This window comes from Pyrus communis, chromosome 1 (assembly GCF_963583255.1).
Source record: "Pyrus communis chromosome 1, drPyrComm1.1, whole genome shotgun sequence".
Classification (NCBI taxonomy): Eukaryota; Viridiplantae; Streptophyta; class Magnoliopsida; order Rosales; family Rosaceae; genus Pyrus; species Pyrus communis.
In genome coordinates, this window is record NC_084803.1 from 32,632,872 (window position 1) to 32,660,842 (window position 27,971).

The window sequence follows — 27,971 nt, forward strand, 5'->3', positions numbered from 1 at the left end:
AAAATATATAAATAATTAATATATTTATTCCAAGCCATCAAAACGATAAGATTCACTAACGCTTAAAGTTTATTTATACTTTCATTAAGTATAACATTAATGCGTATCCCATCAAAATGATGAAAGTATGAATAAACTCTTACGTGTTAGTGAATTTATCGTTTTCACAGGATACGTATCCTACCAAACTAATTTCAACAATCCAACCGTCAAATTTGTTTATACATGCTTCGAGATCGCATACTCCAAAAATTGCAAAAAACAAACATTCAGAGATGAAGTAATGAGACAAAACTTTTCAACGGTTATAAACGAAAAATCATGATTTAACGGTTATTTTAGCTCCAATTTTGATGACTTTTTACAGCTACACTCCTTGACCTTATATGAATACAATGAATGAATTCGATCTTTAATTTAAAATATTTACACTAGTGGATACCACAAATCTTATGTTATCCTTAATGAAAGTATAAATAAACTCTTAGTGTTAGTTAATGTATCGTTTTGATGGGATATGCATCCTATCAAAACTAATTTCAATAATCCAACCGTCAAATTTGTTTATACATGCTTCGAGATCGCATACACCAAAAATTGCAAAAAACAAACATTCAGAGATCAAGTAACGAGACAAAACTTTCGACGGTTATAAACGAAAAATCACGATTTAACGGTTATTTTAACTTTGATTTTGATGATTTTTTTACAGCTACACTCCTTGACCTTATATAAATACAATGAATGAATTCGATCTTTAATTTAAAATATTTACAGTAGTGGATACCACAAAATCTTATGTTATACTTGATGAAAGTATAAATAAACTCTTAAGTGTTAGTGAATCTATTGTTTTGATGGGATACGCATCTTAGAAACTAATTTCAACGATCCAACCGTCAAACTTGTTTATATATGCTTCAAGATCGCATACGCCAAAAATTGCAAAAAACAAACATTCAGAGATCAAGTAATAAGACAAAACTTTTCGACGGTTATAAACAAAAAATCACGATTTAACGGTTATTTTAACTCCGATTTTGATGATTTTTTACAGCTACACTCCTTGACCTTATATAAATACAATGAATGAATTCGATCTTCAATTTAAAATATTTACACTAGTGGATACCACAAAATCTTATGTTATACTTGATGAAAGTATAATTAAACTCTTAAGTGTTAGTGAATCTATTGTTTTGATGTGATACGCATCCTACGAAACTAATTTCAACGATCCAACCGCCAAACTTGTTTATATATGCTTCGAGATCGCATACGCCAAAAATTGTAAAAAACAAACATTCAGAGATAAAGTAATGAGACAAAACTTTTCGACGGTTATAAACGAAAAATCACGATTTAACGGTTATTGTAACTCCGATTTTGATGATTTTTTACAGCTACACTCCTTGACCCTAAATGAATACAATGAATGAATTCGATCTTCAATTTAAAATATTTACATTAGTGGATACCACAAAATCTTATGTTATATTTGATGAAAGTATAAATAAACTCTTAAGTGTTAGTGAATCTATCGTTTTGATGTGATACGCATCCTATGAAACTAATTTCAACGATCCAACCGTCAAACTTGTTTATATATGCTTCGAGATCGCATACACCAAAAATTGCAAAAAACAAACATTCAGAGATAAAGTAATGAGACAAAACTTTTCGACGGTTATAAACGAAAAATCACGATTTAACGGTTATTGTAACTCTGATTTTGATGATTTTTGACAGCTACACTCCTTGACCCTAAATGAATACAATGAATGAATTCGATCTTCAATTTAAAATATTTACACTAGTGGATACCACAAAATCTTATGTTATACTTGATGAAAGTATAAATAAACTCTTAAGTGTTAGTGAATCTATCGTTTTGATGTGATACGCATCCTACGAAACTAATTTCAACGATCCAACCGTCAAACTTGTTTATATATGCTTCGAGATCGCATACGCCAAAAATTGCAAAAAACAAACATTCAGAGATAAAGTAATGAGACAAAACCTTTCGATGGTTATAAACGAAAAATCACGATTTAACGGTTATTGTAACTCCGATTTTGATGATTTTTTACAGCTACACTCCTTGACCCTAAATGAATACAATGAATGAATTCGATCTTCAATTTAAAATATTTACACAAGTGGATACCACAAAATCTTATGTTATACTTGATGAAAGTATAAATAAACTCTTAAGTGTTAGTGAATCTATCGTTTTGATGTGATACACATCCTACGAAACTAATTTCAACGATCCAACCGTCAAACTTGTTTATATATGCTTCGAGATCGCATACGCCAAAAATTGCAAAAAAAAAAACATTCAGAGATCAAGTAATGAGACAAAACTTTTCGACGGTTATAAACGAAAAATTACGATTTAACGGTTATTTTAACTCCGATTTTGATGATTTTTTACAGCTACACTCCTTGACCCTAAACAAATACAATGAATGAATTCGATCTTCAATTTAAAATATTTACACTAGTGGATACCACAAAATCTTATGTTATACTTGATGAATGTATAAATAAACTCTTTAATTGTTAGTGAATCTATCGTTTTGATGTGATACGCATCCTACGAAACTAATTTCAACGATCCAACCGTCAAACTTGTTTATATATGTTTCGAGATCGCATACGCCAAAAATTGCAAAAAACAAACATTCAGAGATAAAGTAATGAGACAAAACTTTTTGATGGTTATAAACGAAAAATCACGATTTAACGGTTATTGTAACTCTGATTTTGATGATTTTTTACAGCTACACTCCTTGACCCTAAATGAATACAATGAATGAATTAGATCTTCAATTTAAAATATTTACACTAGTGGATACCACAAAATCTTAAGTTATACTTGATGAAAGTATAAATAAACTCTTAAGTGTTAGTGAATCTATCGTTTTGATGTGATACGCATCCTACGAAACTAATTTCAACAATCCAACCGTCAAACTTGTTTATATATGCTTCGAGATCGCATACGCCAAAAATTGCAAAAAACAAACATTCAGAGATAAAGTAATGAGACAAAACTTTTCGATGGTTATAAACGAAAAATCACGATTTAACGGTTATTGTAACTCCGATTTTGATGATTTTTTACAGCTACACTCCTTGACCCTAAATGAATACAATGAATGAATTTGATCTTCAATTTAAAATATTTACACAAGTGGATACCACAAAATCTTATGTTATACTTGATGAAAGTATAAATAAACTCTTAAGTGTTAGTGAATCTATCGTTTTGATGTGATACACATCCTACGAAACTAATTTCAACGATCCAACCGTCAAACTTGTTTATATATGCTTCGAGATCGCATACGCCAAAAATTGCAAAAAAAAAAAATTCAGAGATCAAGTAATGAGACAAAACTTTTTGACGGTTATAAACGAAAAATTACGATTTAACGGTTATTTTAACTCTGATTTTGATGATTTTTTACAGCTACACTCCTTGACCCTAAAAAAAATACAATGAATGAATTCGATCTTCAATTTAAAATATTTACACTAGTGGATACCACAAAATCTTATGTTATACTTGATGAATGTATAAATAAACTCTTTAATTGTTAGTGAATCTATCGTTTTGATGTGATACGCATCCTACGAAACTAATTTCAACGATCCAACCGTCAAACTTGTTTATATATGTTTCGAGATCGCATACGCCAAAAATTGCAAAAAAAAAACATTCAGAGATAAAGTAATGAGACAAAACTTTTCAATGGTTATAAACGAAAAATCATGATTTAACGGTTATTGTAACTCTGATTTTGATGATTTTTTACAGCTACAGTCCTTGACCCTAAATGAATACAATGAATGAATTCGATCTTCAATTTAAAATATTTACACTAGTGGATACCACAAAATCTTATGTTATACTTGATGAAAGTATAAATAAACTCTTAAGTGTTAGTGTATCTATCGTTTTGATGTGATACGCATCCTACAAAACTAATTTCAACGATCCAACCGTCAAACTTGTTTATATATGCTTCGAGATCGCATATGCCAAAAATTGCAAAAAAAAAAACATTCAGAGATCAAGTAATGAGACAAAACTTTTCGACGGTTATAAACGAAAATTTACGATTTAACGGTTATTTTAACTCCGATTTGGATGATTTTTTACAGCTACACTCATTGACCCTATATGAATACAATGAATGAATTCGATCTTCAATTTAAAATATTTACACTAGTGGATACCATAAAATCTTTTGTTATACTTGATGAAAGTATAAATAAGGGTAGATTTTTTAAAAATCTCATGAACAATGTTATTTGTTTGAGTGAAAATTAATAATAATAAGTGTGAAAAATGTAATCACACGTAATGAAAAGCTTTACAACTTTCATTAAGGGGTCAACTCCGAAATTTAGTATGTATATACTAATTTAATATTATGTTTTACATTTTTTTGGGTCAAATTATGTTTTTCTTTTCAGTTTTATTGATTTAAAATATAATTTTCTTAACGGGTAACGGGTCGGGTCATATTACCTGATAATATTAACGGGTTGATTTCGGGTCGGGTCATATTACCCGTTTACTTTAACAGGCATTACACGACACGACCCGTTAAGCTATCGGGTATGGCACGAAAACGACACGAACACGAGAAATACGACACGAATGCCAGGTCTAAATGTGTGTGTTATCCCTTCTACATAGTGCCTTTATTTATAGTAGTAAAAGGAGATAAGATATTCATTCATCCCCAAGGAATGCAAGTTGTAACAAGAAAGAATAACTAGAATTAAATCTAATCTAGGATTTACACAATCATACTTAAACTAGGAAAGTTTACAACAAAAAGTGAGTTTTTAGAGTTTTTAAACTTAAACTCACTCATTTCTTTTCTCTCTCTCCTCCCCTCTCACTCCAAATCTATCTTTCTCATTTTCTTCTTTCTCTCTTTTTTTATTTTATTTTTTTTACCTTTTTCGTCTCTCCTCTAATCCACTCTCTTCATTCTCTCATTTTTTTTTCTCTCACTCCTCTTCCTCCCTATCTCGTCCTCTCTTCTTTCTCTTTCCTTCAATCACCTCTTACTCTCTTTCTCCCTCTCATGCGACCCCCTCTTTTTAGATCTCTTTGTCTAGTTTAAGTCGTAAAATTTAAATTTTTTAAATCGCAAACCAATAAAGTTTTTTAGTCTTAAAGAAAATTATTTTCAAGAAATGTTCTTAAGAAATGTTTTGAGAAATAATAAAAAATTTCAAATAGAATACCAAACAGGCCCTAACGTGCCTCCTAAGTTGAAATTTTTCTGTGGTTTATTAGTACAGGTAAGTTACTTTGTAATAAACAATGTGCTAGAAGGTGCTTAACCTCTGATTCTTCATGCAATTTTTGTTCTTGGCCTGTTGAGTCTATTCTCCATATTCTCAGGGATTGTCAGAAGGCTAAAGGTATTTGGGAGCTTCTTCGTGTGTCGTCAAGTGAAAAACTTTTTGAACTGAGCATTCAAGCTTTGTTGCTTGCGAATCTGAAGGTGCGTAATAAGGTGATCAATCAGAGTCCTTGCTTCATTTTATTCCTCTTTACTTGTTGGCATATTGGAAATGGAGAAATCAACCAAATTTTTATACTAATTTTTTTTATACCAAGATATCCTAAAGCTATTGTAGTAAGCGTTGCTTCTGAATGGGTAAAGGCATCCTGGAAAGCTTCTGTGAAGTCAACTAGAATACAAATCTTATTTGCTTAGGAGCCTCCTGCTATTCGATGATGCAAGCTTAATGTTGATGGTATAAGAAGAATGAGTTCTAGGAAAATTGGGGCTGGTGGAGTTCTTAGATATCATTGTGGTGATTGGTTAAAGGGATTTTCTGCTAATTTGGGGCAAAGACAAGTTATGGAGGTAGAGATTTGGAGTTTGTATTTTTGGCCTTAAACTTGCTTCGGACAGAGGTGTATCTAGACTTATTATTGAGACGAATTCAGTAGGGTGCAGTTAATTTGATTAAGCAAAATATGACAGATGATTTTCATCGTCTTCATATAATATTGAGCAAATGCAGAAATATGATGGATTTGGAGCATCATCAATTGATTCATATTTTGAGGGAGAAAAATTATGTTGTTGATCAGTTAGCTAGCTGGAGCTATGACATGGATTTGGGGGTTGGCATTTTCCATGATCCTCCTATATGGATTGGGATGATGCTGATGAATGACTGCTTAGGGATCTCCAAGGCTCGTTATGTCTACTCAGATGTTGTTTTTTAGTTTTGGTTGAGGTTTTTGGCCCCTTTATTTTATAATATATATATATATATATATATATATATATATATATAATTAAAAAAAGAAAAAAAAGTCAGGTTCTTAGGTAATTGGAACTCTTCGCAAAATAGCAATATTGATTTGAAATACAAGGAAAGAAGAAGCAAGGATGACACACAAAACCCTAACAAGTGTTTTAGATACCCCAAGCAAATCAAATCAAATAAATCCTAATTAATCGACTTGTATGTGACACACCTTGACCCGGAATGTCTACTTGGATTCTGAATCGAGCTATGCTGGCCATGGAATATTCTGTTAAGTTAACTGTTAACCCTTTTTCAAAATTTTCTCAGAAACCCTCATAAGTTAATTTCGATGCCCCGAGTCCATTTTTGGCATCCATTTGATGAAATTTTAAAGTTTTAATGTAGTTGACCGCCTCGGCGGCTCGGTTGACCTTTTGGTTGACCGTTGACTTTTTAGGAAAATTGCCCGAGACCTTTCTTAGGGTATTTTGACGCCCTGGTTCCAAATCCGCCGTTCGTTTTGTCAAATTCAAACATTTAAATTGAGTTTTAATAATGGGTCTCTATTATGCTTAGGTACAATTAGCATCAGCGATCCGTATTTACTCGTTTGAATGACTACGACTTCGCAAGTAGTTGTGAGTAGGTCTTTTCTTTTATGTAGTATATATATTTGTTTAGTTTCCACATACATATTTAATAATGAATTTTCTATGTGATGCCAAAAGTAAATTAATATCTATAAGAAAAATCGAAACGTTAAGAATTATGAAATTATTATGAATTCTACAGGATGCACAGGTATGCGTACTATTATGGGATGCCTTAATTATATTTGTGGCCATGAATAGTGTTATGTTGACTAGAATTATCCATTTACCATTGCATGATCATACTTATGTTATCTGCTCATCGTGTGCTACATTGGTGTTTGTACTCGCCCGGGCCAGGGCCAGTCTTCACGTGTATGTTCACATCACACCGTATACTCACTTTGGATCTATAGTAGGTGCCAGTCTTGTCCTAGATTGCTATAGGCAATTAGGACTTGTACGTGATGCGCATAACACCAATCTTCATGTGATTGCAGTACTAGAGCGTAAATTATTTCTTTACACCCAATCATGTTCATGTCAGAATACCTCTATATGAACTCTTGTACCAGCGTATGTTCATGAGTGATACATCGATTTTATGCTATATATTTTACCTTAATCTTATTATTAATTTATTGGTTATTTTGTGAGAATTTTGATACTTTGAATTATATTTCCAATGTAGGACATTCGACTTCCTCTTGAGTAAAAATTGATCAAATGAATAAAATTTGGAGTAATTCCAATTGGAGAATGTTCGTGAGTCTTTCAAGATGATTTTATCAAAGTTTTAGATTTTTCTAGTAAGTCGTTTGACTGTGGCAATGCAACAAAGGCCTAGCCCAGTTTTCCCATATTGACGTTTTTGGACGTTTTGGGTATTTTGGAGGTCAAGATGACATATTTTGAGGAAGATTCCTTATAAGGAATTATTGGAGATGACTTAAGCTTTCAAAAGAGATTTTTGCAACCAAATCAGAGTTGATTTGGTCGGTCAAAATTCTGATTTTGTAAGAAGTTTGACTTTTAATTCAAATGGGAAACCTTTTATTTGTTGTTAAGGGTGGGCAAACGAGCCCTAAACCTGCGGGGATGGCCGATTCCATGTAGTTTGGGATTGGTACAAGATGAGTCTAAAATTTGTACAGAAAAAACAGGGCGGACCGGAGCAGGTTCACAAAATTATCGGGGCAGGGCGGGTGCAAAAGCATAAGGAAACAAGGCCCCTGTTGGACCTGTTTCTCCTAATTCTCACAAAATTATCAAAATATTTGTTGTGGTAGCCTAGGCTTTTCTGCATTTAATAGTTATTATGCATCTGCATGTAAATCTGACACATCCACCTCAAAAGGAACTCATTTTCTCTGTCTCATCAGCTGCTTCCACAAACCTTAAAAGGAGCTCATTTTCTTTCTTTTTTGGCTCATTATCCCCTTCTTTTATTCTTCATGTTTCTTTCCTTTTTCTTTTCTGTTTTTCATTTTGCTTGCTTTTTCTTGCACTTTCTCCGTCACTTTTCCTCTTAATAAGTATGTTTTCACTCATCATTCATCCTCAATGGCTTCAGATTTTATCATCCTTTGCCCTCCATCCTGATCATCCATTTCCATCCAATTTCATCATTCCATTTCCTAACCTTCCCACTTGGCTCCTTCATTCCTCAGCACCACATCAATCTGGATCTGTGGAGCAGGGGATTAGCAAATGGGTTACAATCTGGAGGATTTGCTTAAGGCGTTGGCAAAGACATTAGGGAGGGGAACGAACAGGATGACGAAGACCAGACTTAGGCGTGAGTGAAGATTTGGACTTGTGAGGATACGTAGGAACCGACCCGTTTTAACGGACCGGGTTAGATCCAGATCCCATTTTGAAAAATCCAAAACCCGCCCCATTTTATTTACAAACAGGTCATGTTCGGTTCCTTCAATTTTAGGCCCGGCTCGGCCCATGCCCACCCCTATTTGCTGTTTTATTATTTTACTATGTTTCCTTGTTTTATTCTAAGACCTTTTCTAGGTAGGGTTTTATTTTGTATTAGTATAAATAAGGCTATTTAGCCATTAGGGAAAGGGGGGAGGAACGCAGAAATTTGGAGAACTTTGCTAGGCTTTGACGTTTTGTATTTCAATGTGTTTTCTATTCTTGTTTTTAATAATATTTTGTTTTATGATTGTTCATAACTAATTTTCCATTGCTAGGGTGAGGCCACGAGCCTTAGCAAGAATATCTAGTGTTTTTTTTAATTATTAATTTACTTATGATATTATACATGCAGATTTTGAATTATTAATCACCGACTTAAACTATCTTCTTGTCTTAATGCTTGATCACCATTAGGATATATATTTAGAAAGTAATTTGATGCAATTTTGGTTGGAGGTTGGTCCCTGAAATTGATGAAGGCTTCTTGTGGTTAATATGTGCAAGTTCACTTAGGATGAATACCACATCTTAAGGGTTGCATGATTTTTCAAACGGAAAATTTTTGAAATGTCATATGAACTTGTACGTATTTTTCAATTTGTCAAATAAACTAAAATTTTAAGCAGTTTGTCATACCAACTTTTTGAAATCTTTAATTTGTCATCTCCCCTTAACTCCGTTAAGTCTTCCATCCAATATACATGACTATGTTTAGAGTAATTTCGGTCATTTTAATAACTTACTTTCCTTTTATTAAGTTGTATTTGACAAAAAAACTGTAGGGTTTCTTAGGCAATGTAACAATATTTTTTATATGATAGGACTGTAATGATCATGCAATGCACTATCTTCTGGTTATTCTAAATATGTAATGATGCACAAGCGGGAGTTTGCATTTTAGCATGTCACGAAGACTATATTTCATACGGGCTCTATAAATGAGAAACAGGTTGACATTTTGTGTCATAAATGAAGTTGTAAATGCATATGCGCTAAAGAAAAGTAAAAAATTTAAGTGTTTGTACTAAAGAAATATAAAAAACTTGTGAAAGATGTTAAAATGACCTATATAACCCTGAACACAAGTCATGTGCGAGGCACATGACTTATATTTGATGGAAAACTTAACGAAGTTAGGGTGAGATGACAAATTAATGATTTTGTAAAGTTGGCATGACAAATTGCTTAAAATTTTAGTTTATATGACAAATTGAAAAATATGAACAAAATTATATGACATCTCAAAATTTTTTCCCTTTTTCAAAAGGTTTCACAAAACTTAATGAGTCTTTTATGTTTAGATTTGATTTGAATACCACAGACGGGTTGCATGTTTAATATACACTCTATATTGGGAGTCCAAGTAGGCATACTTTAGGAAAAACTAACCTTCAAAATATGCATATGTAAGTCATAAGTAAATGGAAAAACTACGTAGGATTGTTAAGGTAACGGCGGAACCCTAGTACTTTTACAATTTAATTTCCAAAAGTCCTTTTCTTTTAGTTTAGTTTATCTTGCCTATTAGTTAATTATTTTTCTTAAATTCGTTTTTAATATTATAGGTCATAAATCAACCTTTTCTAAACTTTGTTTTTAAGTAATTAATTAAGATTTGATTTGACATAAATTATTCATCCAATCCCTGTGGAGAAGGACTTTGCTAGAACTTACTATACTACAATTACCTCAATTACCTTGTTCTCTTGCAAATATTTTTAAGTGTTTTTATCCCTACTTTTGCAGGTGGTAAAAATCCTATCAATGAGCACTCGATATGATATTCATTTATGCAAGATATTGTGGTTGCCGGATGTTATGGTTTATTTATGAAATATTGTGAAGTATTGCACTTTCGAGATATTATTGTTTATGGTAAATATTTTCATACTATATGTAGTATGCTATGTTTGGAAACTATACTTATTTTACGACGAGGGGTTATTATGTTTTCGAAAGGGTTTTACAAAGTTTTATTTTTTGGCCCACTTACCCTTCACTAGTACAAAAAACACTTTGCGTGACGCAGGTCCTTCATCGCACAAAGTCAAAAAAACGTCGCGCAAAACTTAGCCCAACGAACCTTCGTCGCGTCCTAACCGTCGCGCCAAGGCAGTGATAGAAGGGTTTGCGTGACGAAGAAGAAACATGCGTCGCACAAAGCGGCTTTGAACGACATAGGGTCATGCATCACGCAAAGTGGCTTTGCGCGACGCAGGGACTTGCATCGCTCAAAGTGGCTTTGCGTGACGTAGGCTGCGTTGCATGTCGCGCAAACCCCTATTTTGGTTTTGGTCAAAAATATATATTTTTTTAATTTTTAATAATATTGTAATTAAATTCTAAACAATAATTAATTAACCAAAGAAAAGTATTTAATTATAAAATATATGAAAATGTACATACAAGATGTCCGAACAAAAAAAGAAAAAACTACAAGTAGTCTTCTAAGTGAAGTGGCTACTGGGTATCGGCAGGGTGAAATGGCTCGAAGGTCGAAGGTGTAGCAAGATCAGGTACTAGTAGTGAGATTTGGAGGCTGGACATCTGTATGGCTCGTACAAGGTCTCTCACGTGCCCGGCATAGGCCTTCATCTCTTCACCCTGGGCCCTCATCTACTCACCCTGGACCGCAAGATGACCCCTTAGGTTTGTCACTTCCTCCTTCAATGCATCGACCTCTGCTATGTTCGATCTGGAAGAAGAGACACCCGTCTCACGAACTCGTGCTTTCCCTCTGCACCAAACAACCTTGCCATGACGATGACCATTTCAAAACAAGAGGAACTACCTATCCATTTTCATAGCCAACAAAAAAAAGTGCATCAAGTGAAACAAAAAAGAATAGGTAATCCGACACTGGGAATCTGTGATAAATTGTAAAGATTATCTGAATCAATATTTATAACAACTAAAACATGTTTCAGGATGCCCAGTAAACACTCCAGTAAGCAAACATTGTAATCAATCAAAGGTACCAAAACTTCATTAGTCTAATTGATATGATCAAAGTACCGTAGAAAAACAGTTTACTTCGTACAAGCCATTCAACCAGACACATGACCATAAAGACTAACTAGTAAACAGGTAGGAAGGTAAGAGAAGCAACTCCAAATATATAGAACTCCAAATATTGGTAAAACCCAAACTAGTTTCGGTCTAACTTAAACCTATAACTGGACCAACTGCAAAATTAGAGCTATTTCCTGCACATAATAAATGAAAAGAACTGAAAATTTTCTTTCTAGATTCTTGAAACAATAGTTAGCAACTGTACATTCAAAAGCATATTATATAGTTCTCCAATGTTAAACAGCTGACATTATATATCTTCTAATTAACATTTAGCTTTATCCATCACACCACCCACAGTCAAAACACATTTTAGTAAAAGAGAGATGTAGACTTGTTTTTTGGGATCAACAGATATATGTAGACTACTTGTGAAACAAGGATCAACCCATAACATTTACTTCATATGGAAAGCAACAAAATTAAAACTGAACATTAGATATTGCTGAAGCTTACAGAAGCAGCCTGTTCTGATTTCAGTCGCTTTTCAACAAAGTTAGCAAGTTTCTTTGCATAAATTTCTCCGGTATCACTGTTGAAACAATTAGGAATATCATTTGGTAACTACTGACTACCATCAAAAGACAAAATTACGTGGAATTTAAAATGCATTATGACAAAAGTAGAAAAAAAATCAAAGGAACAGGTCTTATAATGAGGCAAAGCCAAATTGTATAATAGACTGAAATGAAACTATGGCGGGAGCAACACCATTGTATGTTAGCAAATAGAAACATGAATAGCAGCATACTTAAGTGTAAAAAAATGAGAAAAGAATTGAGGATCAGATAAGTTTGAGCGGTTACTATGCTTTGCATATTTTAACATGAATAAACCAGTATTGTTAATCAAGATAATCAACAGTAAAGGAAAACCTCAAAGGATTGTCTCCTCCAATTCTACCTCTAACATTATCCTTACTCTCTCCATGCCTAGTAAGTAATATTGGGCGGGGAGTGAGGTGCGTATTCACCTACAACAGTGTACCAGAAAAATATGAATACATGACCAAAGTATGAAGAGACAAAACGACCAAAAAAAAGAGCCAAAGGAGCGCAAAAGAGGTGGCGGGGGTGGGTAGGGCGTTTGGGGCTTGGGGATAATCAACTTATCTCAGTTTTTTATGTTGAGATTTTGGTGTGGTAACTACAAGTGCAATTTAAAAGAGGAACCTTTTACTAAGATGGTTAACTGTAATTTCATCAAGTGCAGATATAGATATATTCACCAGACAAGACATGTAATTAAAGCTAGACGAAAACAACTAACAATGAAGACAAATGCATGAATTCAAACCATTTAGAAACAAACTACAACTCAAGGTTCTGTGAGAAAACTAGCTTACTTATTTAACTCGAACTATAACCATTTCATACTCCCACTAACTCAGCATATCAAAGCTCGAAATTAATTCCATAAATAATGAACCAATGTCAATGTCTTGACCTTTTCCCTGACCAATCTGTACTTGATATGCATGTGTTTGGTTCCTGAAGACCTATTGTTGTTCTTAGAATAGAAAATTGTAACAGTATTGTCACAAAGAATCTGTAATGGCCTTTTAATGATATCTAGAACCCTCATTCCTTCTATAAATTTTCCTATCCATACAGTGCAGATATCATTGTACTATGCTCACGATTTTACGACTATTAACACAATCTTCTTGAAGCAATGATAACCCACACATAATCAACCTAACATAAACCAGGATAGAAATTATAAATACAAACCAAATTCCTATGTATCCATCATGATAGCTATTTCAATTAGCTTTTGGATCTCAAGAAAATGAAAACCATATATTACTCTACTTGTGAGAAATATCAGTGTCTCAGGCCAAATGATGATGTTGTAACAACTCTAAGCAGTTTTCAATACTTTGACATCTGCAAGTTTTGTTAATAGTAAGCACATTAGGTGAAAATGAAAATGAAAACAAGGAAAATGAAAACTTTCCTTGTTGCAAATCACTTTACGCAACATGTCACCCGTTTGCAACTTTTTTTCATGCTATGACCAAGACTAGACTTCAAGTTAGCGAGTCTTAAACCAGTCCGAAATTGCACCAAACCTTTAGGAACACCCTATCAGGAAAACTAAAAATTTGAACAAGATTTAGAATCAGTTATGCTTCAGACTACACGATTATATCACATATTGTCCGGTGGTAGTACATTTAGGGGGCTTTTGTTTCACCTTCTTAAATGGGACTGGACTAGCTAGGATTATTGTCCCATGTTTGGTATGCTTAGGGACTAACTTAAATGAGACTAGCCCGAACTCATGTGGACTTCGGGCCTCGTTAGATCGTCCAAATTAGTCCGGCGTTGAACCATGGGATTGCTAAGAACGCCTTCCTCACAACTCTGTCTTCTTCGCCATTTCTCATCTCTCTGTCTCTCCCTCTCCCTCTTTCTCTGCTCTTGCGTGCTCTCTCCACTGCTCTCGTTCTCTCACTAATGCTTGCGTCCTTTCCCTCTCTCCTCACCCCAAACCCAGATCACATCATCTCCTTCTCTCTCCTCGTCCTGCTCGATGTTGAGCCGATCTGTACGACCCAACCTCGATGTCGAGCTGATTTGCACGACCCAACCCAGATCACGTCCTCTCCCACTCTCTCCTCGTCCTGCTCGAATCAGAGTGTCGTTGTTGGGTATACAAGGAATGCAGTTGCAATTTCGATTTCAATTGAAATTGAATTTTTTATTATTTATGTTTTGGGAGCTTTATCAATTCAAATGGAGGAGAAAGATGTGGTTGCAATTAGTGGAATTTGGACGGAGAGCTTTATCAATTGAAATGGAGGAAAAGCTATGATTGGAATCTATGGAGTTTGGACGGAAAAAAGGAGAGGGAAGAGAGGTTTCAAGAGTGTTGTGTAACAGGAAAAAGAAATAGAAAAAGAAAAAGAAGAATTTATTTTATTATTTGTATTATCCTATTTCTTAGTTCAACACTGCACCAAACGATTCACTAAGTTAGTCCTGCTTAGTCTAGTCTAAGCCAGTCCAGCTTAGTTCTTGAAGCTAGTCCAGTCTAAGATAATTCGGTGTAACAAACGCCCCCTTAAGAAAGTCATCTAAGCAAATAACAGCCTGTAGCTCAACGTTTCATATATTTGATCAGTGACCTCTATGCAAGCTCATTGATAGCATTTAAAAATGATCCAGTCAAGAAAAGTATACAAATTAGCTAACGATTTTGTAGATACCTGAGCAGCGTTGTAAAATTCAGGTAAAGGATTCCCATTATTATATGTTGCTTTGACAAGTTCATCAAAAGTGTAGCCATATAGTACGTCACTCTTCTCTAGCTGTTTGTTCAGACCTTCCACATAGTTTCGATGATGGCCTCCCCAGTGAACTTCCAAAGTTCTCTGACTCATATACGGCTCCAAAGCATCCTGAAAACAAAAACATTACATTTCAGTCAAGGAAGATCATATGCATATTGCCAGCATAATATAATTACAGTAATATATCATCACATGACAAGAATAAGCAGCTCGAAACAGAATAGTAATCTCTACACGATAAGATTTACAACACGAGATGGATAACTACCACAACTGAGGGCTTTCATAGAATAAAATGCTACACCACACGAACTTCAGAAAACAAACAATCAAATTACTAAAGTATCTTGCAAATCCAATCAGGTTATAAGAAACCACAAAACTTCTCTTGGTGCACCTAATGTGACACTAGAAGCTGACTTGACCAACCCGATTTCATGTCCTTAAAATTGGTTTAAGGAGACTAGTTTACTTACAAGTTTATAAGGAGGTTTCTTCAATCCATAGTAAGCACAAACTAACCCCAACTTTTGGCCTTGAACGGCTACAATGATTCCAGTATCTTATATGTAACGACAACTATTAACATACATAGAGATAAATTCTTACAAAATCAAACATAAAGAGAGGTACACACATACATACATATATATATATATATATATATATGATTGTTTTTACCATTTTTATTTTCTGGGTTTGTGAGAAAATCAAACAAAAAGCCTTAAAAGTATGGTGCTTTTTGTGTATGGGGTCAGGTCTACAAGGTCTCCATCGGAGCTGCATGTGGACTTTCATGGCCATCCGACCGTCTCGTGATCCAAGTCCTTGATGATTCAACCGACCCTACAATCAGGGTAAGAATCTCATCCTTTTAATGGGTCCTTTTCCTTTTAGTCCATTAGCAGAGCTCCAAGGATCTCAATATGTGCGATTTCAGACCCAATTTCTGGCATGGGATTGTTCCAATGCGCAATGTCCGAGTGGCTTTTCAACAAAATTGGCAAATAAATTAATAAAAATTCATCTGAAATTGTTGCGGCAAATGGTGGAGCTGCAATGCCAGAGGTGGGCAAGCAAGGTCATAAATTAATAAAAATTCATCTGAATTTAGGGTCGATTAGCATTTTTTTTGGCGAATTATGGGTCCCACGTGAGAGGCGTATTAAAATATCCCACATCGATCATATCTCTGAGAAATAAAGAGTTTAAATATCATAACCTTACACCAACTAATACCGAGATCTTTTGTGATAAAATCTCACACCTAACGAATTGTTCAAGTAGTAATTATCAAGTTGGAGACAATATCAGTGCTGTTGAAAGAGACCTTCAAGCCTTCCCTCTAATAATTCTACACTATCTACTTGTAAGCCCATGTTCTTTGATTCTCTTCTCTTGATACAAAATTAATTAATTTTTTTTCGTGTTTTAAGATTATTGAGTTAGAAGTTTTTTTAAGCATAATTTTATCGAAGTTTTACATGTGAAAACAAATAAAGTTCTTATATGAAGTTAAGGCATATTGTTTAGTGTCACTTTAGATCTCAAAAATCTCAGGACCGGCCCTGTCCACAGCTGACCGCTACCTAGGTTCTTCGGTGTTCCTCGAAATCTCGGTTGGGCCATAGCCCATACGAGCCACAGCCCTGGATCCGTCCTACTCTCTTGTCGCCCCCCAACACATTTTCTGCTGCTTTTCTTATATTCATTCTTGCTTCGTTTGTGTAGAACCTCATATCAACAGCTAAAGATGTCAAAAATGATGTTTTAAGATACGGAAAATTAAATTTTATATGTAATGAGCCAATATCCCTTTTGTTGTTTTGTACTTAGTTCTTAAAATACAAACTGCATGATATAAGTAGAGGCTCAAAATTCATATAATCATTTTTCACTAAATCTGTGATATTATCCAAATGATAGAGACGACCATAAAAAATAAAATACAACAAAGTGGAGATATATAAAGATTATATTGTTTAATTCATTTTACATACTATTTAAGTTATTTAAATACATACAATTATTTCCATGGACATTAGGACGAAACTTAACGGAAAATGATTGTCGCCGGATTTTTTTTTGGGGGATCTGGGGGATCACGTAATCATGAACATTCATTGTTTGAAATTTAAAATTTAAAATTAAGTATAAATAGTACCTAACGATAACTGATCGTACAATATACAATGAACGATTATTATCACGGGATTCCCCAAATATCTAGGAAAAAGATCGGGCTATGATCCTTTTCCAACGACCTTTTAAAGCAGTTTAATTAGTAAAAAAAACCTGTTTTTTCGACATCTGTATAGAATATATATTTGGATAATTTGTTCCTCTCTAAAGCAGCTGTACGTAAAAACCTTCTCTCATGCTCAATTACTTTTGACTAGAATTCATCTTAACCCTGGAAGACCACATATATATAACAATAAAAGTAAGAATGAATTATCTGTCATCTCCTAAAAATTTCTTCTCTACAACCAATTTATGCAACTGGTGTCTCACGATAAGTCGTTGCGTTGACTAGCACGTGAGGAATCAGAAATGAGATGCGAGACACTGGATACATATATTACTGTTGTAGGGAAATAATTTCTGTTCCAATTTATTAACTGAATGAGCGAATTATCAACGAAAGGCCTTATAAAACGCTGCTAGCTTTATAATTGGCAAAACACGCATTCTTGTGGATATAGCCAATCTTTTAATCTCTCTTTTGTTACCTTTGTTGTTGTTGTTCTTCTTCTTCTTTCGATCTGTGCAAGGTGCGTAAATTTACCCATGCGCCCTATTACCCCCTCCATTCGGAACCTCTATAGATCTGCCTATAGATCCATTGTCAAGAAATGGCGACACGAGAAAAAAAAATCATCTTCACCTCCAGAAGAGGAAGCCAAAGTCGACCAATTTCGAGACAACGATGTGATTTTCGAGGTAAATATATATTGTCAGATTGCCAATTTCATGATCCTTCAGTATATATATACACACACACACGCAGTCCAAATTAGCAATCTTAAAACTAACATGAGAGCAATATTTGTCTCGCATACAAACTGATCAAAATTTCTAAAGAATAACCATGGTAGAAATGCCTTAAAACGATTTTTTTTTTTTTTTGAATATTTAAGCATGATATTTATTTGCTTATTCATGCGTTAATCTATTTTTGATGCATGCATACAGATTAACGATAACCTTTCTAATCAATATGCTTAATTATTCATATTATTCTTCATAATTAACGATATACATAACCTAGCTAGTTTTCATGTGTTTATCTAATTGCATGCATGCATAGAGATTAACTGATTTTATACGTAGTACTGATCGTACATGTATAAATGTGTATATATACATACAGGAAGTGGATGAGGATACAAGACAGGTAGAAAAGAAAACCATGCATGGATTTCATAGCTTTAGATGCATCAGCCTGCAAAGAATGCGACGCCATGGTCCATCAAGCCCTAGAGGTCTCAAAAGCGTGGACAGCATCTTTAACGTGTCTTCTCCTCGTTTCTCAAAGAGCTCAAGCCGAAAGAGTCGCACCCCTTCACCCTCCCTCAAGAAAACTAAGAGCCGGAAAAGCTGGCCTGATTCTGTGGCGCCCTCTCCGGCGACCCCTACCACGCCGGGGTGTACTACTAAAAGCGCTGACTGCACGCCCGCCCATCCCTTTCTCTCAAAAAGTGAAAGCCGGAAGAGCCCCACCCCCATCATGTTTTCTAACTCATCTGGGATGTTGAAACCCCCCGCCATCGAGAAGCAGCTTGACTGCACCTTAGAGGAGTTGTGCTTTGGATGCCAGAAGAAGATGAAGGTCACAAGGGCTATCGTCAAAGACACCGGGTTGGTTACCGTCTTTCCTTGATTTACTATAAAATTATTCTTGTCACATTGCTGACCGCATCTCTTTTTCATATACTTTACGTATATATATGACTTAATGATTCAAAATGAGTTTCATCTCTGTGAAACATATTATGATTAGTACGAACCGTATTGTTGATTGCATCTCTTATGAAGGTGAAACCCTAAGAAAAAATTGGATCAACAATGTGATTAGTAAATGTGGTACAGAAGTTACTCCGAAAACCAAAAATCATTTGCTCAAAATATATGCGTATAATGGTATGTTTTCATATTAGTTTGTTGTAACTTCTTCTTCATAGCAGGCAATTGGCTCAAGAAGATGAATTGGTAACAATACAAGTGGAGCCAGGATGGAAGAAAGGAACAAAGATTACATTTCAAGGATTAGGAAATGAGAGACTAGGTGCATACCCAGCAGATATAATCTTTTTGATTTCTGAAAAACGACACCCTTTGTTCAGAAGAGAAGGAGATGACTTGGAATTGGCACTAGAGATTCCATTGGTGGAGGCTCTCACTGGCTGCATCATCTCCATCCCTCTTCTGGGTGGAGACCAGATGAAGTTGACGATCGACGACATCATATATCCTGGCTATGAAAAGATCATATCTGGCCAAGGCATGGCAGACTCTAAAGATGAAGGAAAGAGAGGAAACTTGAAGGTCACGTTTCTGGTTGAATTTCCGACCGCCCTCACCGATGAGCAACGGTCGGATGTTCTAACCATTTTAGAGGATTCTGATTGATAATCAGTAATTGTGTCCTTTTCCCCCCTTCATTGCTTTCTGTAAACAGTGTGTAGTACAATCTCATGGTACAGATAGAATCCAAAGCTTCATTTGTATAATATAGGTAGAAGCCTTTGTGAGATAATCATCACCCAAAACAGATTAGATCGATTGGGTCATGCATTTTCCATGGCTTAACCTGGTGTTTATATATTGAAGAATTTAGCGCAGAGCTGGGCGTAACCAAGTTATTTAGAGCATTATGTGTTGATTTATGTATTGCAGTGTAGTGTTTGTCTATTATGCAGAGAGAAAAGAAAGGAGGAAGATGATGATTTCATACAGATTCAGAGAACACAAGTCGTGCTCTTTATCCTATATTCCTTTTTACAATGCAACAGTGCATATAGCCGTTAGAATCTACAAGAAAGAGAGCCGAGCTCATCTCAACCACACTGCCTATAAGATAATGCCACTTGCTCACACTGACCCTAAGGACTCTAACTAACTAATCTTAGCCATCCATTATTAAAAATTTAATAAACAGTCCAGCAAGAAATAAAACATACTCTAATTAGTCAGTTTAGATCCTTAATTCCAACACTCCCTTCTAAGGTCTTAATTGATTGAACTCCAAGCTTGCTTCTCAAGTAATTGAACCTGTCCTTGGTGAAAATACCAGTCAACTGCTCTTCACTTTTACAGTACAGTAGATCAATGATACCCTCATGAATAGCTTCATGAATGAAGTGAAACTTCCTTTTGATGTGTTTAGATCTATGGTGAAAGACATGATTTTTTGGCATGGCAATTGCAGATGTATTGTCCCATGTCAAAGGTGTTGGTTCAACCAGTTATTCCCCAAAGTCCTGCAATATAAATCTAAGCCAAATAGCATATGTTTTAGCTTCAGAGGCACTCATGTACTCAGATTTTGCAGTTGAGAGTGCAACTTTTTTGCTTCACAGGAGCCCAGGAAAATGCTCTACTGCCAAAAGTAAATGCATACCGAAAGTGGATTTCATGTCATCCTCATCTTCACTCTAGTCACTGTCACATAATCCAATAAGAAAAGCAAAATCTCCCTGTTGGAACCAAAAATGCACACCGCTACGGATTGGTGAAGGCACAAATTCGAGCAACCTGCAAAACAAAGAACAACCATGAGCAAGCCTAAGACCAGAGGAGTATGTCGACCAGAGGCTCTCTCCGATGGTCAAATTAGTAAGCAGTTTTAGGCTCAAGCAATGGGTAAGAGACTTAGAGTATTGAGATTGCGTTACCAGAGACGAACCATAGATGGGTATGTTTATACCGCGATGAGAGAGACATTTTAGGATAGAATCCTCGTTCTAAGCCGGGGGAATCCTAAAGGATATCTAGAAGTAGATATTGCATCCTCTTAGGAGTTGTGATTACTTGCAATGCACGACAATTCCTAGATTTGAGAAACTCTCAGACTTATGAGAAATCTGATTGTGTCTATATTTGGATCAAATCTCATGTCTTGCAGAACAAGCATGGTCATCCGGTAGAGTCGCTCAGACTTCTGCCTATTGCCCTGAAACAGGGTGATAGTAGCACCGCTACCCTATCTGATCCAGCATCGCCCGGAGTTGGTGATTCCATGACTAGACTTCTAAGGTATCGATATTCAGATCAACATTACTCTGGCCTTAGAAAATCATGGTCCCATAATTGGCCTTAACTATACATTGGAAAGGCAACCTGTTCCCCTTGAGGATGAATATTTATTCAAAGACCATGCCTTTTGGAATAAGCTGGAATACATACCGATTAGTCTTTTTTCTTCATTTGGTGATCCGATTCTTTAAGGTGTAGTGGAGACGTTTCAAAATCTGACGTGTGGCCTCGAATGTCATGCCATAAAGATCATAATGATTATGTGTATCGCATGGGCACACTTTGCAAAATGAAGGCATTCATTTCTTCAATCTTTGTATACGCAAATCTAGAGGTAAGTAACCTTTTGTATTCAACAACTGGATATCCGAGCGTTTTGCCTTAAAACAACCCCTTTTATGGCGGGGCTTCATCAGATATCATTTCCTCATTTGCACCACGAAGTTTCTTCATCTATTCAACAATCTCCTTCCTGAGCCCAGTTTCCTCTTTGAACCTTCCATATTTAAGATTCTAAAGCCAAAAAACCATGTCCTTATCACTAGCTCATGCTAAGTGAATTTAGGCAAGAACCTATAATCCCATAATAACATCTCTCACTTCTCATGATTTGATCCATAACATTCATCCCTATACATTACCTTCCTCGCAGTCTTCACATACCGGTTCAATCTTGACAAAGTGTTGAGATTCTTTGGAGGGTTCTTCGTCACTGCTTTCTTCCTCACATTGGGAGTGGACAATGGTGTTGACCAAACTTCATCAGAGTTGACGATCCTAGCCAAGTTTGCTTCATAGTCTTCATATGAAAATTTCATGGCAAGGGTGAGGGTTTATCTCCCCCAAGCTATTGTACTTTATCATGCCCTTTTTCTTGGGACTTTGACAATAAACATGTGTTTGTATAAAACTTCTCCAGATTTTTCTTCTTTGCATTCTTTATCCTCAGAAAAATCTTAACCCGATAAATCCTTTCAAAGTAATCGAACTTTTAAAGAAGACAAGTAACAGAGCAGAATACGAGTAAATTTGTGGGCCAGAGACAGAGCTCAAAAACCCTCATTGGTAATATTGATTAGAAAAAACGTTACCTCCCAAACTTAGTATTCGTAAAGCTTTTCATCGCGACATCTAAAGTACCACCTTACTCCGATACCAAGAATTAAACATTAAACCCATGAGGAATCTTTCGCTCTGTACTTGTCAAAATACTTTTATCGAATTAAGCATTGGAGAACTTTGAATTGTACTTGAAATAATTTTGTTAAAAAATGAAACATTCTCTTTTACCTTGCCCCAGCTCTTAGAACAAAGATTTAAATACTTGCAATGTGGTGTCAAGGGGGGATTTTTCCTTAGCCCGAATTGCGCGTTCGTCCCCAATGAAACTTAAAAAAAAACAAAAATGTTCTTTGGGAACTTAGTCATCAACATGTGGGTCGGAAACAGTTTTCGAATCCTTTTGTCAGACCCTATGCTTCAAACCTGAGCGTTTCTGATCGGACTACCTTGACTGCCTTGGTTAAGGCACTTCCACTTATCGGAGCTCCATTGGAATAAAATTCCTCTTGGGGATTATCTAGTTTAGATGCTTCATTTGGACCTGTTAAACACATGGTGTTGCAGAACCACAATTGGCTTTATAAGTTGGTCCAGGATAGAAGTAGTCGTACTCAGGGTCAAAGTTTAGATTCACCCTCGAATGATTTTTGAATCGCCATTTTGACTATTCCTTTGAATGGCATAGAGCCCAGGGTTGAATATTATAACCCAAAACCTTGCTAGTTGTATAAACTTTATGAAGGTTGGATGGTGCATTGAACTTCCAAGTCTGGGCATCATGTGCTAATGCCCATAACCCATCAATCGTGACCATGCTTATTATAATTCCAGTTTCCTAAATTGCTAACGGATTAACACGAAATAGGCTAAGAAGCTCCTCTAACAAGGTTACCCTGAATTTTTAAACTTGCAGTCATGCGAAGTTTTCAAAGTTTATGCTTCGTTCAAATGAGTGAGGCATTTATTGCATCATTGAAAAAGAAAAGAAACAAACAAACATTGAACATAAAATAGATAAATTTCATAACTTCTTTATTGATGAAGGAAATAGAGGTGATTGATAAGGGGTGTGATTGAATCCGGGAAGAATTGCCTACATATCTTTCAGAAGAATAATCAAATCACTATTGTAGTTCTAAGAAAAAATAATATAATGTAGGAATTACATCAGGGATCACTTTTGATAATAAGCCTATGGTGGGGCGTTAGGAGATGAGTTCTCCATGGACTTGTCTTCACACAAATGGTGATGTTGCTATTGAGTTTGGAATGAACAGCCTACATATCTCAGGAAGGGAATCAAACTGCATGTAGTTTTATGGTGCATCTAAGGGTAGTATCACGTAAGCTTAGTGATGTTCCATTTCTTGGTGACCGAGGCTCCATCCATGCGTTCTAAATAATAGGTTCATTTGCCTCCTACTCTTACAATCTTGTAGAGTCCTTCCCAGTTTTCCCTGAACTTGCCTTCTCAGGGGATTTTGGTATTTTTCGAAGACCTTTTTTAGGACCAAATCCCTAACTTGTAGACTCCTATGTTTGACACATTTATTGTAGTATGATCGAATCTGTTGCTGGTAGGTGGCCAGTCGGGCTTGAGCACATTCTCGACGTTCTTCGATAAAGTCAAGGTCAGACTTAAGGATTCCCACGTTCTCTAAGGCTGTCCATTCTTCGGTATGAAAATTGAGCATAATGGTGACTTGGACTTAAATGATGGCTTCTGTTCCGTAAGCCATGGAGAATGGTTTTTTCCTTGTCGCTTTCTGGATTGCTGTACAATATAACCATCAGACTCTAGGCAGATTTTCTAGCCACTTACTTTTCCTTTCAAGTTTTTTCTTCAAACATTGCAAGATGGTCTTGTTCGAAGTTCCCTCATATCCATTGCCTTGTAGGTATCTTGCAGTGGAAGTAAGGTAACGAATTCTTAATTCTTTGTACCAATCTGTGACTTCAGAACAGGTGAACTAAAGCCGGTTACTGGTGAGTATTGTATGTACGATGCTAAATCGGCTGATGATGTTCTTTTAGATGAAAGACTTGACAGTAACACCAGTAATTCTTGTCAAGGGATTTTCTTTTATCCATTCGAGAATAGCTTGTTGCCATTATTAGGTATGCCCTATTTCCTTGAGCCTTCTTAAAAGGCCCAACTAAGTGGATGCCCCATTGCATGAAAGGTCTACAGTCCTGTCAAAGTATTGAGTTATTTTGCATGTTGATGGTTCATAGGTGCATACCTTTAACATTAGCGTATTCTGAGTCAACGATCTTCCTTCTACGTTATTGTTGCACACTCCAAAATGAATGTTGCTTAGGATTTGTAGGCCTACCTCCGGAGTGACACGTAAGGTTTGGGGTTCGGAATAGGAATGTATGTAAAGTTTTCCACATATGACTGTATCTTGAAGCCTTTTAGGCCAGTTTCCTAGCCAAGTGGTGGTCTACTAGTAGTTTATCATGTCGTATGTCTCGTATGTAGTCAATTTTGTCTATCTAATTCTCTCGGGCATCAATAACAGCAACCACTTCTGGCTTCGATTCGCGAATGCTTAGAATAGTGAGGTACTCGAAAGGGATCATTCGTCGAAGAGAATAGTTAATGATCGAGGCAGTGTTCGCTAATATGTCAACATGGTTGTTTCTCCTCTTGGGATCTACATGATTTCATACTTCTCGAATCTCTCAAGTAACGCTTTGACTTTGTTCAAGTAAAGTCCCATGGTGGGATGATAAGCAACATAATCTCCTGTGACTTGGTCAACTATGAGCATCGAGTCACAGCCAATAGCCTCAGTGCATGAGAAATCAAATTGGATAAGAATTGTATAGAACAACCCACTCTCTATATAGCAGTGTAAAATACACCGAAGATTGATAAGAGACGTTGACTCCAGGAAAGACTCGCCTCCTTGAAAGCTTTATTTTGATGACCAATAGGAGGAGATGGCTTGCCCCGTTGAAGCCAATCCTCAATGGTGAAAGATCTGTCTACTGCAGTCAAGCACTATGGGGATTCCCGCGCCATAGTTCGCTTATAAGTCATAAATATCTAGCCATGAATGTCGTAATCCACCAAGGCATGCAAGAAAAAGAATCCAAGCATACGGAGGAAAAGGAAAGCAAGGCAAGATGTGAAGATCTAGCCTAAGAAAACAAGCAAGCAGGCCTAGGGAAAGCAAAATCTACAAAATTTGAGCATTTCATGCAAAAGGTGAGGGTATTAACTAGGGAGGACGCGTCGCCTTGGCTTCTTATAGAGGTATCGATCACCGCCAACAAACACACTCTGAAGACTTCCCATTCTTGAAAATCGACTCTGGCCCTTTGAAATTTAACTCCATCCCTTCTCTTTGAACACTTTTGAAAAATGGCAAACTCATCGAACCTTAGCTTGGAATTGAGCCTTAGCAGTGATACGGGCGCGCCGCGTCAAGGTAACGTATGGCGCCCTTCTTTCTTATCTTCTAACGGTCCTCTTACAGGTAAAGACTCCGTGATGCAGGACGCCACAACAGCTACAATAGTAGCTAGAAACCTCCTCACTCCAAAAGATAGTAGGCTGCTGTCAGGACGGTCCGATGAGTTGGCCGTTCAAGAGTCCCTCGCACTTAGTGTTCAGTGTGCGAGTTCTGTGTCCAACATGGGCCAACGCCTGCTTGCCCGCTCCCGTCAGGTGGAATCATTGATGGCCGAAGTGGAAAGTCTTAAGCAAGAGATCCAGCAGCTTAAGTGCGAGAATAGAAGTTTGCATGTGCTTGCAAACAACTATTCGACGGGCATGAAGAGGAAGCTTGATGAGCTGCAAGAGTCTGAAGGTCGGATTCACAGTGACCGTCAAAGGTTTTCGTCTTTCCTCCAAAGGCACCTTTTTCCTGGCTCATCCAGCGCTTGGCCAAGTATTGAGGCCTGGAATGCTCTAGCTCCGATGCCTCCCGCTCCGATGCCTTCCGCTCCGATGCCTTCCGCTCCGATGCCTTCCGCTCCGATGCCTTCCGCTTCGATGCCTTCCGCTTCGATGCCTTCCGCTTCGACGCCTTCCGCTTCGACGCCTCGTAGTGGGGCTTCACGTAAACAACCTTTGTGAAGCTCCACCTTTCTCCATGTTTAGTATCTTTTTTTTTTATTTTTATTTTTATTTTTATTTTTATGAACATGCTTTGTTTTATTCAGCGCATTGGGTTGCCTCCCAAGTAGCGCTTTCTTTTACGTCTTGCAGCCGAACGAAGAACCCAATCACTCCAGGATATGTTCACAAATCGGGTGAGAACTCCGAGTCATGAACTAGTACCTAAAACAAGAAACAAAACAAAATTAAGAATCTGGAAAAATAAAAACAAACAAAAATAAAACAATCCAAGGGATTAGCAAATTTTCTAATCCCCGGCAACGGCGCCAAAATTTGATGCGAGATTTATACGCACACAAATTAACCCTCTTTTTATCATTTGTAGTATAGGTGCAAGTAGGGATCGTTCTGGACCGGGGATTAGGAGGGATTGTTAATCACTTGGATTTGACTCAAAAACATAAAAACAAAGTTAAAAACGTTCACAAAGACTCAAAGGACTCAAAACAACACAAACACACTCAAATCTGCCTAAAAACCACTTTCTGGGCAGATTTGACCACAAACACAAATTTGGACGAATTTGTGTAACAAAATGACTCAAGAACGTAAAAACACAATATAAAACACTAAACTAACTCAAAGAATGTAAAACTAAATGCTTGAAACACTAAAACAAACCAAAAGACTCAAACATCACCCAAAACACTCAAAACTGCCTTAAAATCACTTTCTGGGCAGTTTTGAGCACTTTGGTGAATTTGGACGAAATTGGGAAATAAAATGAATCAAAACACTCATAAACACAAACTAAGATACTTTCTAACTAAATTGGACAATAAAGTAAAGGGGGAATTAGATTTGACGAAATTAAATAAAATACACATATTGTAATTAAAACAGATTGTAAAGATGAATTTGATGAAAATATGGATGGAATTGAAATGAATGAATGCTAGCTAAGGGGTTCATCTTCACATATGTTACACTTGTATAATAAAATGATTTCCAATTGCGTTTCAATAAATCATTAATACTCAACACCCCAAGTTAACCGTGATGCACTAATTAACCTTCAAATCTTCCTAACGTTATTGAATTGGATGATGCATGCGACAATTCAAAACATTCCCCACAAGTCCTCAACATGAATGCATAGAAGAGGCACAAGCAAGAATCATTACGCTCTATGAAAATTATAAGTGTTGACGAGGCATTCGTTACTATGAATGCATGAAACTCTTGCCAAGAATTCGTTTAACGCGATTGTTTATAAGCAACCTCCACTACTTATGAATATAAGTTCGTAACTATTAGGTGAAACTCACTTATATTCTAGCGTCATATTCATGCATGAAAATTAAGCGTGCACTCTCAATAAACA

General features: G+C 36.1%; 2 protein-coding genes across 2 annotated transcripts; one reads left to right on the forward strand and one right to left on the reverse strand.

The window, feature by feature from the left end:
• Positions 1–12,332: 12,332 nt before the first annotated feature.
• LOC137725994 (superoxide dismutase [Fe] 3, chloroplastic-like) lies at positions 12,333–17,505 on the reverse strand. Its single transcript, XM_068464847.1, has 4 exons — positions 17,491–17,505; positions 15,112–15,303; positions 12,773–12,870; positions 12,333–12,429 (listed from the first exon to the last, which is right to left on the reverse strand). The coding sequence occupies exons 1-4, from the start codon at positions 17,503–17,505 to the stop codon at positions 12,333–12,335; spliced, it is 402 nt and encodes a 133-aa protein (XP_068320948.1).
• A 1,110-nt stretch (positions 17,506–18,615) lies between these two features.
• LOC137732547 (uncharacterized) lies at positions 18,616–20,051 on the forward strand. Its single transcript, XM_068471869.1, has 2 exons — positions 18,616–19,056; positions 19,383–20,051. Exons 1-2 carry the CDS (start codon positions 18,650–18,652, stop codon positions 19,825–19,827), a joined length of 852 nt encoding a protein of 283 aa, XP_068327970.1. The 5' UTR covers positions 18,616–18,649; the 3' UTR covers positions 19,828–20,051.
• The last annotated feature ends 7,920 nt before the right edge of the window (positions 20,052–27,971 follow it).

Excerpts from the sequence above, each read along its gene's own strand:
- LOC137725994 (XM_068464847.1), bottom strand. Across the intron at positions 12,871-15,111 it reads AATTTTACAACGCTGCTCAG|GTGAATACGCACCTCACTCC; the intron begins GTATCTACAAAA and ends ACACTGTTGTAG. Across the intron at positions 12,430-12,772 it reads GGAGGAGACAATCCTTTGAG|TGATACCGGAGAAATTTATG; the intron begins GTTTTCCTTTAC and ends TTGTTTCAACAG.
- LOC137732547 (XM_068471869.1), top strand. The coding sequence starts at position 18,650 with ATGCGACGCCATGGTCCATCAAGCCCTAGAGGTCTCAAAAGCGTGGAC. Across the intron at positions 19,057-19,382 it reads GCTATCGTCAAAGACACCGG|GCAATTGGCTCAAGAAGATG; the intron begins GTTGGTTACCGT and ends TCTTCATAGCAG.